Raw genomic sequence first — 16,579 nt, 5'->3', positions numbered from 1 at the left:
AGAATTTCTTTTTTCTTTCGCCGCTACAAAGATTGCTTTGTGTGGAAGCGAAGCATGTGAAGTGAAGTCCAGCAGGATCGGACGTGGTGATAGTTTTTTAGGGAAGATTGTTTAGCTAATAGATTTTACCGTGACAATTGGAAATTTAGTGTTTGCAGTATTTCCAAGCAATACAAAGTAAAAGCGTGATACGTATAGGTGTGTACATATTTCGCTGAATTAAATACACCATGTGTAGTCTTTGATTTGGAGCAGTGGCGAAGTATGAATAGTTGATCATGTAATCAGATAAATAACATAAAATTATGTTATTACACAAGTAAAATAGGGCATTTAGCCATGGTGTATAAAGCTACATAAAACAATGTTTCGTCACGAACTCCCTTTAAACATACATGGGAAATGCATTGGTACAGTTGATTATTGCTGATTCATTTATGTTATGCTGTTCATCATTGAGTTTGTGTTAAAAATGAATGTGAGAACTATTTTCACACAATGATGATATCAACCATTTGTAATCCTGATCATTGTGACGTAATAGAAACGCATATGTCGACAATTGCCTCTGCGCAACACAACTTTTGTGTAGTTCGTACCTATGTAGTGAAAGGAGCCAAGTCGCTGAAAGTGAATGCGAATATTAGTGCTGACCTACATACAGTAATTTTGTTTTCTTTCTTCGTAGTGTTAGCGAGTCAGAGGATAGCGAAACAAACAATGTCAGCTGTAACGTGATTTTCTCTGCAGAACGTGTCAAAAACGTGGCTTTGGACAAGTCACTGGAAGTTGTTTGTAAGATGCTGTCAGTTGCTATTTTTGTTGCAGTTGCATCATGTTTAATTCGAAGAGATTAATTGGTAGGAGATCGTACAGATACTCACTGCGATTTGTTTGCTGTAGTATTTTTCTTACTGCAGCTGGATTAACGCTGTTTTCTGTGATCCATTTTATCTATACAGCACCCGGTGCAGGTAGGCCTACATAAGATATACTGGACAACTAGATGTTTTACCTCTGGGTTAATGCTGAAATAAAAATTATATAGTCATATTTTTGGCTTTCTTTCCAACCAATCATACATATTCCCTGTACCTTTGTTGTTTTTCTGTAACCAAGATTTTGTGTTTAGCAAATGCATATCTATACCGACTGCAAATTCACATGGCCATGACAAAAAATGGTGAGTTTTTTACATTGTTATAAAAAGGATAGAAGGCTGATACTTGTCAGAATGATTTAAAGCGTCTTTTCTGTTTGCAGAAGCCGTATTTGTCAGACCAGTGGAAGTTAAAAACTACCTTCCTGCTGACTTCCATGTAAACAAAAATGAAACTTGCCCAACCAAGTTTCCTCAAATGGGTAAAGTATTGTTCTGGTTTTCATTAAAAAAATGTAACATACAACATAAACGGTTCCATGGCTTACAGTTAAAACGTTATTGTGTCTGATTTGTGATCTTTGTTCCGTTTTGTGTGCATGCAGTTGGACCTGTAAATGTGAACATGACAGAAATACCACTAAAACAAGTTGAAAAGGAACTCAAGTTTCCAATTACATTTGGTGGCAGTTGGAAGCCTGACGATTGCATACCAAAGTGGAAGGTGTTGTGGAATACTATATAATTATTCGTTTGTCGGATGGAAATTTACTGTGAAGCTGTTTGTACTTCAGGTTGCATTTCTGATCCCTTTCCGAAACCGACATCAGCACGTCCCAATTTTATTTCGACACTTGTTCCCGCATCTGTTTAAACAGCATGTGGAGTTCACTATGTTTATCGTGAATCAGGTAAACGATTAAAGCGATTAAGATCAATAATATAAGTGTAAAAAGAATGCAGAAAACGTTGATTAGTCGGTTTGTTCTGTTTGTTGTGGGCGCTTGCTTCAAGCGACATCGTCCAAAATCGGAAAGAGTGTTAATCATTGTTTGACTTTTAATATTTTTGAATGATATTGACCATTGTTACAAATCATATTGGCGTAAAAGTTTGATTGATCAAGGAGCAGCGACAAATCGTCAATATGTAGAATGTGATGCCCTCAGCGCTTTGTTCAACATTTTATGTCGGTAAAGTCAACAATACTGGTGAAGAATGAAAAGCATAGCCAGTAGTTCAGTTTGAGCACAAACTTAAACTTAAAATTCCGACGACACTGTAAAGCATAAACACGGTTTAGCCCACAAAAAGCATGGGAGTTACTGCTGCAAACAATTCAGCCCCACCCACAAACAGTGTTTGCGGTTGAAAAAGCATTGTTAAACTATAACCAAGTTATTGCATGGGCGAAGGATATATCCAAATTTCCCTTTGTTAATCATGTCACTCCCGTTTGGCGTGACTCCAAATAAAGATACGGAGTTGCAAGAAACTAACAGAGTAATATTGACTTTCTCTATGCGTGTGGGTTAAAAGCAATTGTAATTGATAATTTCCAAATTAGAACGAAAATACAGAAATTTAATTAAATGTCGATCTCATACCCTTGGTTTTTTTACTTATTAATAACGGAAGTCGCTTCAATATTAAAAGGTTTTTCGAGAGGCTGGATGTGTTCCCGCCAACGTAACCTTTGGTATAGCTTAGTATGCGTTTTGCGTGTAGACTAAGCACACGCCCAAAAGGAAATAGTCAAGTTTGGAGGAGTAACTCTGAACCAGTAACCGTGGTATTGCGACCTTTCCTATACAAGTATGATAAGCATAGCTTTCATGCCGGAAACTGACGGTTTTTGTTTTGATTGTCGGTCCAATGGTAATAATAATACTCCCTTTTGGAAACGGCACACTGGCATTTCGTGCCATTGTCTAGCTGTGATTCATTTACAATCGATAAAAGGACACCTATTTTTAAATGAACGTAGAACTATTGGAAGAAATTCTATTCGCAAATTTAAACCAAAGCGATATTGCCACAAAACTGGGTGATCAAGTGTTGATCATGAAAGCAAACGTGAACCTAACGCGGATTCGGTTTAAGGTTTATTACTGTTGATTTACTCATGGTGATTTTCTTTACTGGGGAATTAGTCCCACAACCCATCCTTACCATTGGGTTGGCCCCGGAATGCGGTTCGTCTGTGACCAACGTGATCCACGGCCAAGGAATTCTTTACCTATGGCGTCACAGAGCCAGTTCGACCAAGCGTAAAGAACAATTCGTGCCTCCACGAATGACGTAACATGTAACTTTTGCCCCAAGCCTGTAGTTTTAGTAGGGAAATGAAACCGCATCACCTGCTTTCGGATTTTTTGTGGTGGTTGACTAGTTACATGCTTGAAGGTACAATAGTATCCGATACCATTTGAACGACGAACATACCATAACATGGATTTACGGCTATATTTTAAGGGAGGAATTACCTGACGTTAATAAAGCGCAAGCACATGATATTGTTGACCATGCAAACTTCAACAGGGCACGCCCATTAGTTAAGCATTACGTGTACTTAACCCGCATACGCGTTTGATAAACTTTCCGTTTAATTTTGTGTGAAGGCTGGGTTTTAAATCACAAATTTCTTCGAAAACCTAAACGCAGCTTGTTTGGCGTTTCCCTAAACTTATTGTTATGTGAATTTTGTTAACGTTTTCTTGAGCTTTGGTTTATCAGCGATGAAAGGGTAAACAGGGACAGAATGTGGAAGCTCCACGACGCGAAACACTTTAAAACAAGGAGTTTTCTCTACATGAGATTGCGAACATATCGTAAAAAGCTCCAAGGTAAACACACGGATGTTTTGAAAACGCCCCGAACGACTTAGAAGCCGCCGAAGCGAATCGTCGCACAGCTCCATCCAACCATGGCTTGGCGTCCGAACCAGCTTTGCAAACGCAAAACGGTTCAACAGCTTCAGAAAGTTATGAAATGCGTAAACTCCTCTCATTTATTACCAACTTACGGGGAATTTCAACCTTTATTGGCTTGGATAAATCTGATGCTGTTGATATGAGACAGGAAATGACGCTCAAGTTAATTCGACATCTTTTCGCTTCGATTAATCACAGCACAGTGAGCTGCAAATGGTAGCTTGGCCATTTATTATTGGTTTGCAATTCTTCATCATGCTGAATCAGTTGAAATGTTTTAAAATACACCTATGTTTTTGTTGTTGTCATGTCCGACCTACGCAGTTTGGTTTTAATTTAAATCACGCAAACGATAAAATTCTATATGGTTGAACAAAAAATTGCGTTCAGTCATTGTCCGTTTCTCCATCGACTTGAGAACAATATCCTAACCTTAAGCTGCGTTGACTTGATGTAACCACATTTTGCCGTTGAGTTCGAGTCAGCAACGTAAAGGCGTGGCAAACGTTGGATTTAAAAGCAAACCACCGCTCCTTAACTGCAAATATCGGAAATTTCCGTACTTTGTGTGGGAGAAGATATGACTCACGGCGTGTTTACCTTATATCCGTTTGTCAACATTCAAGCTTTTGTGGCTTTTTATCTCATGAATTCCCGACCTCGCCATCCTTTATTTACCATTATATCGTGGCACCGCGGAACTTAAAGATCCATATAGTCCTTTGCCCCTAATATTAATGCATTATAGCATTTATAGGGTTGTGGTTCTTAGACTCACCAGTTTCAAATCTTTTAGGACTTTTTTCCTATCTTTACAATTTGTAATCGCAGAAGGCTCACTTAATATGTTTCTTCCAAAAAAGCACCATTTTTTGTGTTTAAATTGTCGCACGAAACTCAAAACGGCTGACTACTGCATTGGAGCATCACTATAAACTTTGCTTTAGAGCGCTTATAATGTTTCAAGTTGTGGGTTGTCCAGAGATAACACGTGACATCAACAGGATCATATACATCAAAAAATAAGATATTGTTCTTCCACCACTTGCAATCAAAAACGTTTCTAATAGCCACCAGAAACACAATGGGCCTTCAACAATCACAACCTGACGATATTGTTTGCGGAAGTCGCGAAGCAAAATATAAAAACTATAGCCTTAAATGATGTAACCCTGTATTGAACTTTTTACAGGAGGGGGATTTCCCGTTTAATCGGGCCACTCTTCTCAACATTGGGTTTCTTGAGGTACAAAAGCTCAAGAAGGATTATTACGACTGTTTCATATTTCACGATGTGGATCATATCCCGGAGAACGACCGCATTTACTATGGCTGTGATGATATGCCCAAGCACTTTGCGGAACAACTGGATATCCACCTCTACCGGTTAGTGTAAAACGTTTTTACCTGATATTATAACGTTACGAACGATGTAAAATGCTTAAACCGTTAGATTCTAACTATGTTTAGTGAAATTTCCTGCTTTATTTTCCTTTTTTACGACTCAGGGTTATATAACAAGAGCATACAATTCGTACAATTCGTACTATTGAAGAGAAAATTGCGAAACTATTGTTCAGTGTGGAGACTTTTGATTAAACCATGAAACAAATAACGTCCAGGTTTATCGACACTTGCTAGAGAAAAATTATGCCGATAGACATTACGCACTTCAAAAACCGTGATAAAACCGTGCGGTTAGTGATAAGTATACTGTGCAGGTGTGTTCGCCCTTATCGCTTTTTCGTTGTTTCACTTCTTCTTTCTTTTTAGCGTTTCTGTTTATGTGCCTCAAATCGTCCACTGTGGTAGACTTAGATACTTCCTCCTGATGAAGGCTGTTGCATAATAGCCGAAACGTCGAGAAACGTAAATACAATAAAGTTTGCCAGAAGAGCAGTATTAAGCAATAAATAACGTCCAGCGTTTGCTTTGCTTTTCTCGTAACTATAGGTTACCATTATATCGACCCATTCAATTCAAAAGCATTGTCGTATTCACGCGGTTAAAAATTGTCCCAACCTTACCGGTAAAACGAGGTACGCCCTATTCCATTGTTTTGCTAGACTGAACCGTCCAATGTTTTCTTTCTTCACACAAAATGTTATTTTTGTCACAGCTTGTACATAGATATATTTTCTGTGTAGCGTTTGTTAACGTTATCACACTTCACAGTAATGAACTGCCTTGCTATGGAATCACATCTCAATCCAATTTTGCATTACTTTTTCTTTTCGTAGGTTTTAAACTTTATTAAATGATATAATACGGGTGGCTGGTAGACAGACCAACATGTTTGGTTGTATATACTTGTTTGATAATAAGTTATTACCGGAGACTGGTAGTTCTCAGTCTAAATTAAAGAAAATCTTACTTGCTACCAGGGCGTCGATTTTTTTATTGCGTGTTGCCGCATACCGGTAACTTAACGTTTTTTCACGCCGCCCGTGTCGAACAGTGGCGTCGCGTGCTGTAGTCCTGCTTGGATACTAAGCAGTTGTTTGGGCAAAGTGTGCTCCAAAGTGCTGGGAAACGAAAACGCCAGTGATTAGTTTAACTATAACACGCACCAGAATCCGTTTCACACTTGGGTCGCAAAAGAACAAACAGGTCTAATTTCATTTTACATTGTCATCAATTCCAAAGAGTTTTCTGGAGCACTTATGTCACTGTAAGTATAGGGAAGGCTGACTGATAATCAACCTACTTACACCTTCATAGACTGGAATACGACGACTTCTTCGGCGGTGTAAGTGGCGTGACGACAGATCAATTCATGAAAGTGAATGGATTTTCAAACCAGTTTTGGGGCTGGGGAGGCGAGGATGACGATTTCTATGCGAGGTAAGACTTTTTTCCAAGCTATGTTGAATCTTTAAATCAAGCACATATTTAGTGGTGGATTTAGGACAGTGGTTTGGGTGTAGGAATCCCTCCCTTGGCATTGTGACACAATATTCTGAGGGTGTGAAAATAAGGTGGTGAAATTTGGTGAATTGTTCATCTCCGCAGTTACTTTGTTTATCGATCTCCCTTTCAAATTCGTACGCGACGAACACCGCTTTCAAAACAATTTAAATTCCACATATAAACAGCTAAAATTCCTTTGTCGTGTCACTGGTCACTAAATCGTAATGCTGACTCGTCACTTGTGTTTGTGTTTTTGTACACCGCTCAAATTATTTTACGTCGTCTTGGCAGATACATTTTACGAAAATCGCTAATTAAGTTTAGAACACAACCAAAAGCGAAAGTTTTTGCTGAAACAACACAAGCCGTTTGCATTGTAGTTCCGTCACTGCTTGCGCTGTTGTCTTTTGATAAGGGAGACATATTTGGGAGCAGACCAAACACTAATTGTTTGAGAGCGGATTTTACACCGTAAGGCTTCAAGATAATTTTTTTTACCAATGCAGAAAACAAACGAAACTTTGTCTTCTGTTATGTTTATGACCAACAAATACTTGGTAACAGACTTTTTGTAAAAAATCCTAATTCGTTTGTTTGACATTTTTGCGAGATATAAATATTTCGCCTGTGCTTGCGGGCATCATCAGTATCGCTTATTCAAATAGAATTCATTCTAGGTGCAGAAAACAATTTCAATTTCAAAATTTTACTTGTTATTGTCCGAACAGTATTTGTGTAGTTGGTATAAAAGTAGGCGTTCATATTGGCGACTGTCGTATAGGTTGGCACGCAAAAAACATTACTTGTTGTAATTCATGAGATGCTTACCAGACTTTTCTTATCGCGATCGCGTCGGCTAAAGTGTAACTTGTTATCTGGAAGGGGAACTTTATTCTATCTTACACAGGCTTTATTTCATGGTTGGTTGGCAAACACGCGATAACCCTCCCAGTAATTTGGAAACGAAAAGAAAATTTTTAGAAAGAGAGAGAGATGACGCATTTCTGTGTGCGATCATCGTGGACGGTAATGAGAAATGTTGAGCATTTACTTGATCTTCGACCAGACACCCAACTGTGAACAAACACTAACCCTAATCTAAATCCTAACTCTGACAAACTCAATAAAAAATCCTTGTTGAGTGAAGATATTAAAGACTTTCCGATTAATGTGAACGATGACTGTAAAATTCAAAAAAATGAAATTTTAAAGTGCACAATGAAGCGAAACTAATCATATTCATAACATGGAGGATTACAAGATTTATCAGAAGGCACAGATTGTAAACTATATTTAACTCAAATATCCAGTATAGTATTTTTAAATTTGTAACGTAAACTACCTTCAGTCTAGAGACGGTCAAATCTTTATACATTATATTTTTCGTAAAAGCTTATTAGTGGTGCCACTTGATTTCAGATATCTCCTGTAAAAATGTACCGTACACCTTTATGCGAAGTCGCGGGAGTATTTGTTCAAATATGGAGATCATGCAAATATGTCATAACATGTGATTTCGAAAATCTGTATAAAGTCTGACACTCAAGAACAATTTCGAAAGCATTTGACATCATACCCACGTGATAGTATTTCTGAAGGAGGCTTGCTATTACTCAAAAACCAATAAAAGCGTTCTGAAATTTATGCTGCTATGACTAAACATCATCAGGCGTGTGACTCGCGAGGACAACTCAATTTACAAATTCCTAATCTAATCAACTAATCTGTGCCTATTGTGCATTCCGCGCTTTGGTGATCGATAGTGTAGATGTGACAAAATGTGTTTGTTTTTTTGCAGGATCAAGCACCACGGTTACAACATATCAAGACCACCAAATCACTTCGGTCGATATCAGGCTATAGTCAAACATCATACGCAAGAGGCCCAGTTTTTGGGAAGGTAGGTTTGTTGCTCTTTTTGACTGGAATATCTTTTCTGGCACCTTTTACTGCTTTATACAAGAGCGTCTTTAGGTCAAGCTTGTTTCTTTTCACTGTAACATATATACTTTTGAAATGTAAAGCAATGCTAAATGTATGTCATGGAGATTTCTTGCACTTTTCAGTTGTATAAATTTCCGAATTGTGTGAATGTGGCTTGCCTGTTTATTTTACTACTTCGTGCAAAAATTAAAACCAAAATATCCTAATATACAGTACAATGGAGTAGCAGTTTTCAGTGTGATCTCGCTTCTACAGGTGCAGTTTACAGTTTACTGCACCTAAGAAGCGAGATCAAGCTCGCGAAAGCTCGTGCTATAATTTACCAGGTAGTCTCTTACAAAAGCAGTGCACCAGCAAGCATTATAGGTATACACCATGAGACGGACACGGAAATTGTAACTAATAATAACACTAACTGCGACGAACCAATCATAAACCCATCAGATTGATTTGTTTAATTGTGTTTACAAGTTTTAGTCGGAGAAGAACTAACTTGTGATTAAAGAAGTAGCCGGGCGTAAAGGAAAACGCAGCGATGTGAAGTCACAGTGGAAAATATTGCACCCATTAATTATGGTTTATATTCGTAAACCACACCATGATATACGGCGCGGTTTACGAAATTGCCAAGCGAGCTTTCATTAACGACCCTCTGTATAAACACACGTCGTGCACACAGTAAATGGGCGGATACCACTAGTAGCACACCTTTATTTACGACAACGTGTGCTCTGATTGGCTGTTTCTCTTCGACAGGTTCAGCCTTCTACACGATTCAGTGAAGCGTAGTAAAACAGACGGGCTCAACTCAATGGTCTACCGAACACCCACTATAACCTACGAATCCTACTTCACTAATATATCTGTAATGATACAACCGCCAGAAGAGTGACAACAACCTATTCTCACCAAGGGATGAAGCGGAACCGTCGTTTTTAACCTGATTTTTAACTGAAGCACAAACATTGCAAGTTCGCGCTGATTGTTCTGGAATTGCGTTGTGTCCAATAACTCATCACGTGACAAAATCCCGCAACACTAAACTTGACTTGACGCTAATTTTTCTGCGCAATTATTTTTTGTATTTTTTTATAACTTTCTAATTACTTGTGTATTTTAAGTCTTAACTGCTCATATGTACATGAGAGCCCGCGATACTTTAATTTAGCAAAAGGATTTTAGAAAAGTCATAAGTTTCACGTCCAGCCTCTAAAACAAAACAAGTCGAAAGTTTTCGATTTCTCAGCCAAATTGGGAGCAAAACATGTTCAAGTAACTTGATTCTGCAACAACAGTAGATTTTAGTAAACTTACAGTTGATTTTTCATAGATTTTGACACGTACGTGGTTATTCTTTCTAAATACCTCTTTAACTTCACTAATTGCCGCTTATATAAAAACTTTGCAATCTGGCTCCCGTCCCCAATGTCGCTGATAACCTGATATGCAGTCCTCATAAATACAAGGTATTTTTTTATGATTTTGGTTGAAAGTTAACTTGGCAGTTCTTTCCCACAGAGTAAGCTTTACTTCCAAAGATGTTTTGCCCACAAACGCACGTATAATGCAAACCCATTTTTATACAATATCCAATGCAACATGCTATGCAGTAACTCGTATATATATTGGAGTAAACATTTGTACTGATGTCAGACTTTGTTTCACAGACGATACACTCAAACATCTTCCATTCTCTTTCTGTATTTTGTTACTGATTTCGATTTGGTGTCCTTGTGTATGAATTGGTTGCAGAATATCGCGGAACTATTACTGTGTATGACCAACATATTGTCGCATTCTAGAAACCGTAAAAAAGTGATTCCTAAACTAATGTGGCGTCGTATTAAATACGCGAAGAGTTCAATTTTAGGGCGCCCGTTGTTATTTGATTTTTACTAAAGTAATGTTTCTATTTCTTAACGCGCGACTTGCATTACTGCTGAAAAAATGGATAACGTTTTATCAAAAACACCACCTGTTTTATTGAAAGCTGCTAATGGCACAGGTAAAACGCCAAGTTTTAAAATATTTATGCACCGTCAAACAATGCACTCTATATTCTTCACATTCTTCAGAGTGCAACCAAACTGTGCTGTAAACATTTGTTGTCGACCAAAACTTTTTGCCATTTTGACATATGGGGACGTTTCCGATGATTTTCGTGTCTATGAAGAATGTGTACCCTCGTTTATCAACAGTCACAATATGTGTGTTTTTGTGCTGTATCAGCAGAAAACTCGGTTTGAGTAAGTGTTGAAGATTTTTGCCATATTTACAAACACTTTGACCATAATAAAAAACTTTTAGCATGATTTTACTTTTATTTCAACCTTTTACAAAAAATATGAAACCGCCAACTTACAAATAAATGTTTTTGATATTTTTTGTGGTGTGGTGATGTTTGAGAATAAGGCGCTCGAATTATTTCATAACACAAAGATCGACATATACATACTTTTTGTGTTTGATTTTAACTGCAGATATCATTTGCTTATTTCATAAGAATAGTTTTTAAATAGTTCTTGTGTGATTACCTTTTGTATTTGGATGTGACACAACTTTATCACAGACAAACAAAGTCTTTATTAATCTTTTACAAACTTAAGATTTGAGGGGAATTTCATAATGTTTTTGAAATTATTTTTTTGCAGCCTAATGTGACTTTTTCAGCGTGGTCAACGGTGAAACCAAACAAGTGCGTGATTGTATTACCATAGTTACGCCACAACAATATTCCGTTGCCATGGAATCAGATTTATAGTACAACAGGTCACCAGTGCCATCTAGCGGAAAAACGTTTGACAAAATATCAGTCAGTTGCATTGTTACTGCTGAAGCTATCTGCACTTCCTGTAGATTTCAAAGCTATCTTTCCTTGAACTGGACAATCGATGTGTTAATCTGCTCGATGTCAAAAAACGTGTTAAAGCGCAAAACCTTTTAGCCCAAATGAAAAGCAGTCGCGCGTTTTTACATATTCAAGAGCACAAAGCTTCGATACAAATAGTTGAATTTAGCTAAATTTATCGAACAATATCCAACGTCACTATTTTTTCAAAACCCTAAAAAATGTTAAGTATTTTTTATCTTTAAGTGGTTTACCACACTGGTTCTAAACTTTCTTTCGCAGTGAAAATTCCACAATGACCTATCGTTGGAGTCCACAAGATTTCTGACGAAGTAAGTATTGTTTTCCTGATGACTTAACGACGTAGATCAATATGGCAATTGCTGCGTTTATCTTGGCGAAAATTTTAATGGAAGAGTCAAGAGACATCCCGGAAACCAAAAATCTTTCTAATTTTTCATATCTCGGTATTTTATTTGTGTTAAATGTTTCTGCCTCTGTGGATCCACAGAGTTTACTAAATGGCCAAATGTTCCATTGGCTCAAACAACTTTACAAAATCTGATTCATCAGCAATACCTTCGGTTCCATTTCAATTGTCTGAACTCGCATTGACTTTTAAAGATACTTTCTTCCCCAATAATACGTTATGATAATCCCTTCAATAATTTATACAATTTTAACAAGTTTAAAATGCTGGACAAGCCTAGCTACCCCTATAAAGAAGTAGCATTACAGCCAAGTAGACGAGTCTGCCTTCGATGCGAATAAAAAAAAAGACGAAAAGGAATGCGATTTACCTCAAATAAAGGCTCAACACAGAGGGCACGAAGGACAAATTTGACACGCCATTGGTTGAAAAATGATTTTCACCTAATATGTATAGATCTTGATATTTGTTGTTATACATTCACAAATTTCAAGCTTATTTGTAAATAGGTTTTAAGACATCATCCTTGGAAAAAGGTCGCACAAATGTTTTGCATGCGATTGATATTGCAGGCATACAGCAAATAAACTGTTGTGCACGCCTGCCTTGAATGATGCATTTATAGATATTGAAACAATTTGTCCTTTTAGCAGTTATTTGAGAAAGGAAAAAAAGGTTGGTTGAAATATACGTAATGCCCGGATATTATGAAAGGGCGCTTGCGGTGTAAACAACTATATAACGAAGCCCAGTTATAAATATGTTCTGTTTATCTGCCTAAAACCGAACAACAAAAACTGCAGATTAGTGCCGTTGGTGTGGTTTTATTCTTTCCCATGTGTTGAATGCACACGGAGAAGGCATAGTAACTGGAAAACAGAAGAGAAACGGAAGAGTTGTGGTGGTGATCAGAAGGAAACAAAGGAGATCAATCCAGTTTCATTGTACCAATGTCGCAAAGACATTACCAGTGTAAGAGAACACATGACAAAAACAAAAATATGTGGAAAGTGTTGAAGTCAAATTTGGAATAATTGGGTCCTAGGGGATTTTTTGGAGACTTGGGGTGGTTATTTAGTTTTCTTCTTCTTCTTCCTCTTCGTCGAATTCTCCCTCTTCTTCGGCGGTAGCGTCTTGGTATTGCTGGTATTCGCTCACCAAGTCGTTCATGTTGCTCTCGGCTTCGGTGAATTCCATCTCGTCCATTCCCTCGCCAGTGTACCAATGGAGGAAAGCCTTGCGCCTGAACATGGCGGTGAACTGTTCCGAGATACGCTTGAAGAGCTCCTGAAATATATTAAAGTCGTATTTAGCACACAAGGAAACAAATAAAATACATTTCAATGAATTTACTATGATTTAGTTCTCAATCGTATTACCTGGATAGCGGTGCTGTTTCCAATGAAAGTGGCGGACATCTTGAGGCCACGTGGTGGAATGTCGCAGACGGCGGTCTTTACGTTGTTGGGGATCCATTCTACGAAGTACGAGCTGTTCTTGTTCTGCACGTTGAGCATCTGCTCGTCCACCTCCTTCATGGACATACGTCCACGGAACATGGCGGCGACGGTAAGGTAACGGCCGTGACGTGGGTCGCAGGCAGCCATCATGTTCTTGGCGTCGAACATTTGCTGGGTGAGCTCGGGCACAGTCAGGGCGCGGTATTGCTGGCTGCCACGGCTGGTAAGCGGGGCGAATCCGGGCATGAAAAAGTGAAGACGTGGGAATGGGACCATGTTGACGGCCAATTTACGCAAGTCGGCGTTGAGCTGACCTAAATGCAAAAACGTATTAGTTAAATGCTGGGTTTGAACTAAAGAGAAACACAAAGCTAACATGCTATCCATGGCAAGAGCGAACGTTTCGAACAACTACTGTGTTTAGCATCAGTGCTGTGGATTTGAACTTTATTAAACAGTTTGGTGGAAGGGTTGAAACCTACCTGGGAATCGGAGGCATGTGGTGACTCCGCTCATGGTGGCAGAAACGAGATGGTTCAAGTCGCCGTAGGTTGGGGTGGTGAGTTTCAAGGTACGGAAGCAAATATCGTAAAGAGCCTCGTTGTCAATACAGTAGGTCTCGTCTGTGTTCTCAACCAACTGATGGACAGAGAGGGTGGCGTTGTAGGGCTCGACAACGGTGTCGGATACCTTTGGTGATGGCACAACGCTAAAGGTGTTCATGATTCTGCAACGAAATTCATTTGCTTATTTGGGTGTTCCACAAAATGCAAAGATTTTTAAAACCGTAACAAATAGCAATAACTTCAGTCATCCATTTCATTACCTGTCTGGGTACTCTTCACGGATCTTGCTGATGAGCAGTGTTCCCATACCGGATCCGGTACCGCCACCTAGGGAGTGTGTGAGTTGGAATCCCTGCAGACAATCGCAGCTCTCAGCCTCCTTGCGGACGACGTCGAGGACGGAGTCTACGAGCTCAGCACCCTCTGTGTAGTGGCCTTTGGCCCAGTTGTTACCAGCTCCGCTTTGACCTGATGTGGCAAAATATTTGCTGTTAACCACGGGCCAGCTAGGGTTAATAAAAGATTTATTTATTGTGTAAGCTGCATACAGATGGCCACTGTTTCGGCCTATTAGATTTGTTTATGCTCGGAAGTAATGAAATTACCGAAAACGAAGTTGTCTGGTCTGAAGATTTGACCGAATGGTCCGGATCGGACGGAGTCCATTGTGCCTGGCTCAAGATCGACCAAGACAGCACGTGGGACGTACTTGCCTCCTAAAAACAAATCGAACAGTTAAAATTGCTAAAGTCGTTCATCATATCGGACTTTTACCAATCCAACAAAACTACACACCTGTGGCCTCATTGTAGTAGACGTTGATCCTCTCAAGTTGAAGATCGCTGTCACCGTGGTAGGTACCAGTTGGGTCAATGCCGTGTTCATCAGAAATGACTTCCCAGAACTGCAAAAAGCACAGGAATTCAAATATCTCTCTAAAACTTTAGATAATGCGGCCATTGCAGCCACGCTGTGAAAACCCGCCCCGCGCTCAAAAGTTGAAAAAGCGTTTCTCTATCGTGATTGGCTAACGGGCATCACGCGCTGTGACGTCTGTATCCGGTTGGCGGTTGAAACCGCGGCTATCGCTCTAGGACTTATAGGCGCTGTTGCTAAGTTTAAGCTACACAGTTTTTAACACTTCGCCAAGCAGACTTGATTTCAGCAACAATTGATTTTGATTGCGCAATAATTCAGCCATTGTATAAACTTCAAATAACGGTTCCAATTGTCTAAAACATAGATATAATTCAACACACCTTGGCACCTATTTGGTTTCCACATTGCCCGGCTTGCAAATGAACTATTTCACGCATATTTATCACTTAAAAAACCTGCCACAAACTTCCAACCAAACTCAAATTCACAAAATGTAGAATGAGACTTGAGCGCCATACGCAAATGCAACAGTCTGACTTGCTGTGTAGGTTATATATTCATCCGCGGCGCAGCAGGCCAAAGCTCTAATAGGAATTAGAAACCTCGTTGCTCACGTTTTAGGGCAGAAATGACCAATTTAGTTCAAAACTAACATGCAAACGTACACACACGACAAACCAATGAGCGAAAATATAATAACGCCATTGAAACTGTAATGTAATCACGTCAATGTCAGCTACTTTCAAATTACCTTGGCTCCAATCTGGTTACCGCACTGACCGGCTTGAAGATGGACAATTTCACGCATTTTGTTAGAAGAGTATAAATACAAACACTGCAAAAAGTATAAAAGTTGTTTCTATAACTCAGTCACAGAATGATTAGAAGTGAGGCCAGCCCTCGCTTTTAAGCACGTTCGTGCGCCGCAATTCGCCGACGTCATTTTTCTCTGTTCTTTTGTGAGGCTCTCACTTTTTTCCCCGCCGAGGCGCCGCAGACAATTGATCGCGCGAGAGTTGGGACTATTTGTCAGACGCGGAGTGATACCAACTACGGCGCGGTTTGAGATCACCAAGCAACCGCCCAAATAACGGTATTTGATCAGACTGGGCGAAGTGTAACTTGCCTGCTGTGGGAGAGCGTGCCCAAAGCTATGGTTGTCAATACACCTGTGTTTCCTGGGAGACGTTTAAGCTATCAAATGTCCCTGCTCTAAGCTGCTTGCTGTTGTGTGATTATAAACTTCTAGCTGGTTTGCTTGGTACATGTGCGTTAATACAATCTATTGGTTTGTTCTGAACAAAGACAGAACACTTTATATTGTGTTTCTTTATTTCGAGATCTCCTTTGGTGAACTTTAAAGTGTAACTGTCCAGTGCTGTGCCGGTGTTCTCATATTTTTCAACCCTATTTAAAACTATGGTTGTTACATAAATACATTTCTGAGCATCTGCCAAACAGCCACTTCAATATACAGGAAGCTGTTGACAAGAGCTTGCCATGTAGCCTACATCTTTCATAAAACGATTCATTGCTTGGAACTTCACATTTCGACATTATTCATGTTTCATAAACGTGTTATCAGAAAAATAATGAAGAACTTCTTAGTATAGCTATCAAGTAATTGTATTCCTTCGTTTATATTTAATAGGGAATGTTGTTTCTTGTCTATAGATGTATACATTGCCTAATAAATAAGCATAATTGCGGGGCTGAGTTATTTCCGCTT

The 16,579-nt window shown here is 39.0% G+C and overlaps 2 protein-coding genes across 3 annotated transcripts; one reads left to right on the top strand and one right to left on the bottom strand.

Annotated features, from left to right (window-relative positions):
• The first annotated feature begins 831 nt into the window (after positions 1–831).
• On the top strand, positions 832–11,018 carry LOC145905423 (beta-1,4-galactosyltransferase 6-like). Its single transcript, XM_082992615.1, has 9 exons — positions 832–974; positions 1,133–1,183; positions 1,264–1,362; positions 1,486–1,604; positions 1,675–1,791; positions 5,006–5,199; positions 6,535–6,657; positions 8,522–8,623; positions 9,424–11,018. Exons 1-9 carry the CDS (start codon positions 836–838, stop codon positions 9,557–9,559), a joined length of 1,080 nt encoding a protein of 359 aa, XP_082848741.1. The 5' UTR covers positions 832–835; the 3' UTR covers positions 9,560–11,018.
• Positions 11,019–12,753: 1,735 nt separating this feature from the next.
• On the bottom strand, positions 12,754–15,723 carry LOC145906553 (tubulin beta-4B chain). 2 transcript variants are annotated; one of them, XM_082993986.1, is made up of 7 exons: positions 15,602–15,723; positions 14,767–14,875; positions 14,577–14,687; positions 14,232–14,439; positions 13,888–14,132; positions 13,325–13,719; positions 12,754–13,232 (listed from the first exon to the last, which is right to left on the bottom strand). In XM_082993986.1, exons 1-7 carry the CDS (start codon positions 15,656–15,658, stop codon positions 13,020–13,022), a joined length of 1,338 nt encoding a protein of 445 aa, XP_082850112.1. In that variant the 5' UTR covers positions 15,659–15,723; the 3' UTR covers positions 12,754–13,019. The 2 variants fall into 2 exon arrangements, with proteins under 2 accessions (XP_082850112.1, XP_082850113.1); XM_082993987.1 differs by lacking the exon at positions 15,602–15,723 and adding an exon at positions 15,231–15,379.
• Between the last annotated feature and the right edge of the window lie 856 nt (positions 15,724–16,579).

The sequence above is a fragment of the Ascidia mentula genome, chromosome 6 (assembly GCF_947561715.1).
Source record: "Ascidia mentula chromosome 6, kaAscMent1.1, whole genome shotgun sequence".
Taxonomy (NCBI): Eukaryota; Metazoa; Chordata; class Ascidiacea; order Phlebobranchia; family Ascidiidae; genus Ascidia; species Ascidia mentula.
Note: the sequence above shows the minus strand (reverse complement) of the source record. Positions and strands in the feature narration are given on the sequence as shown.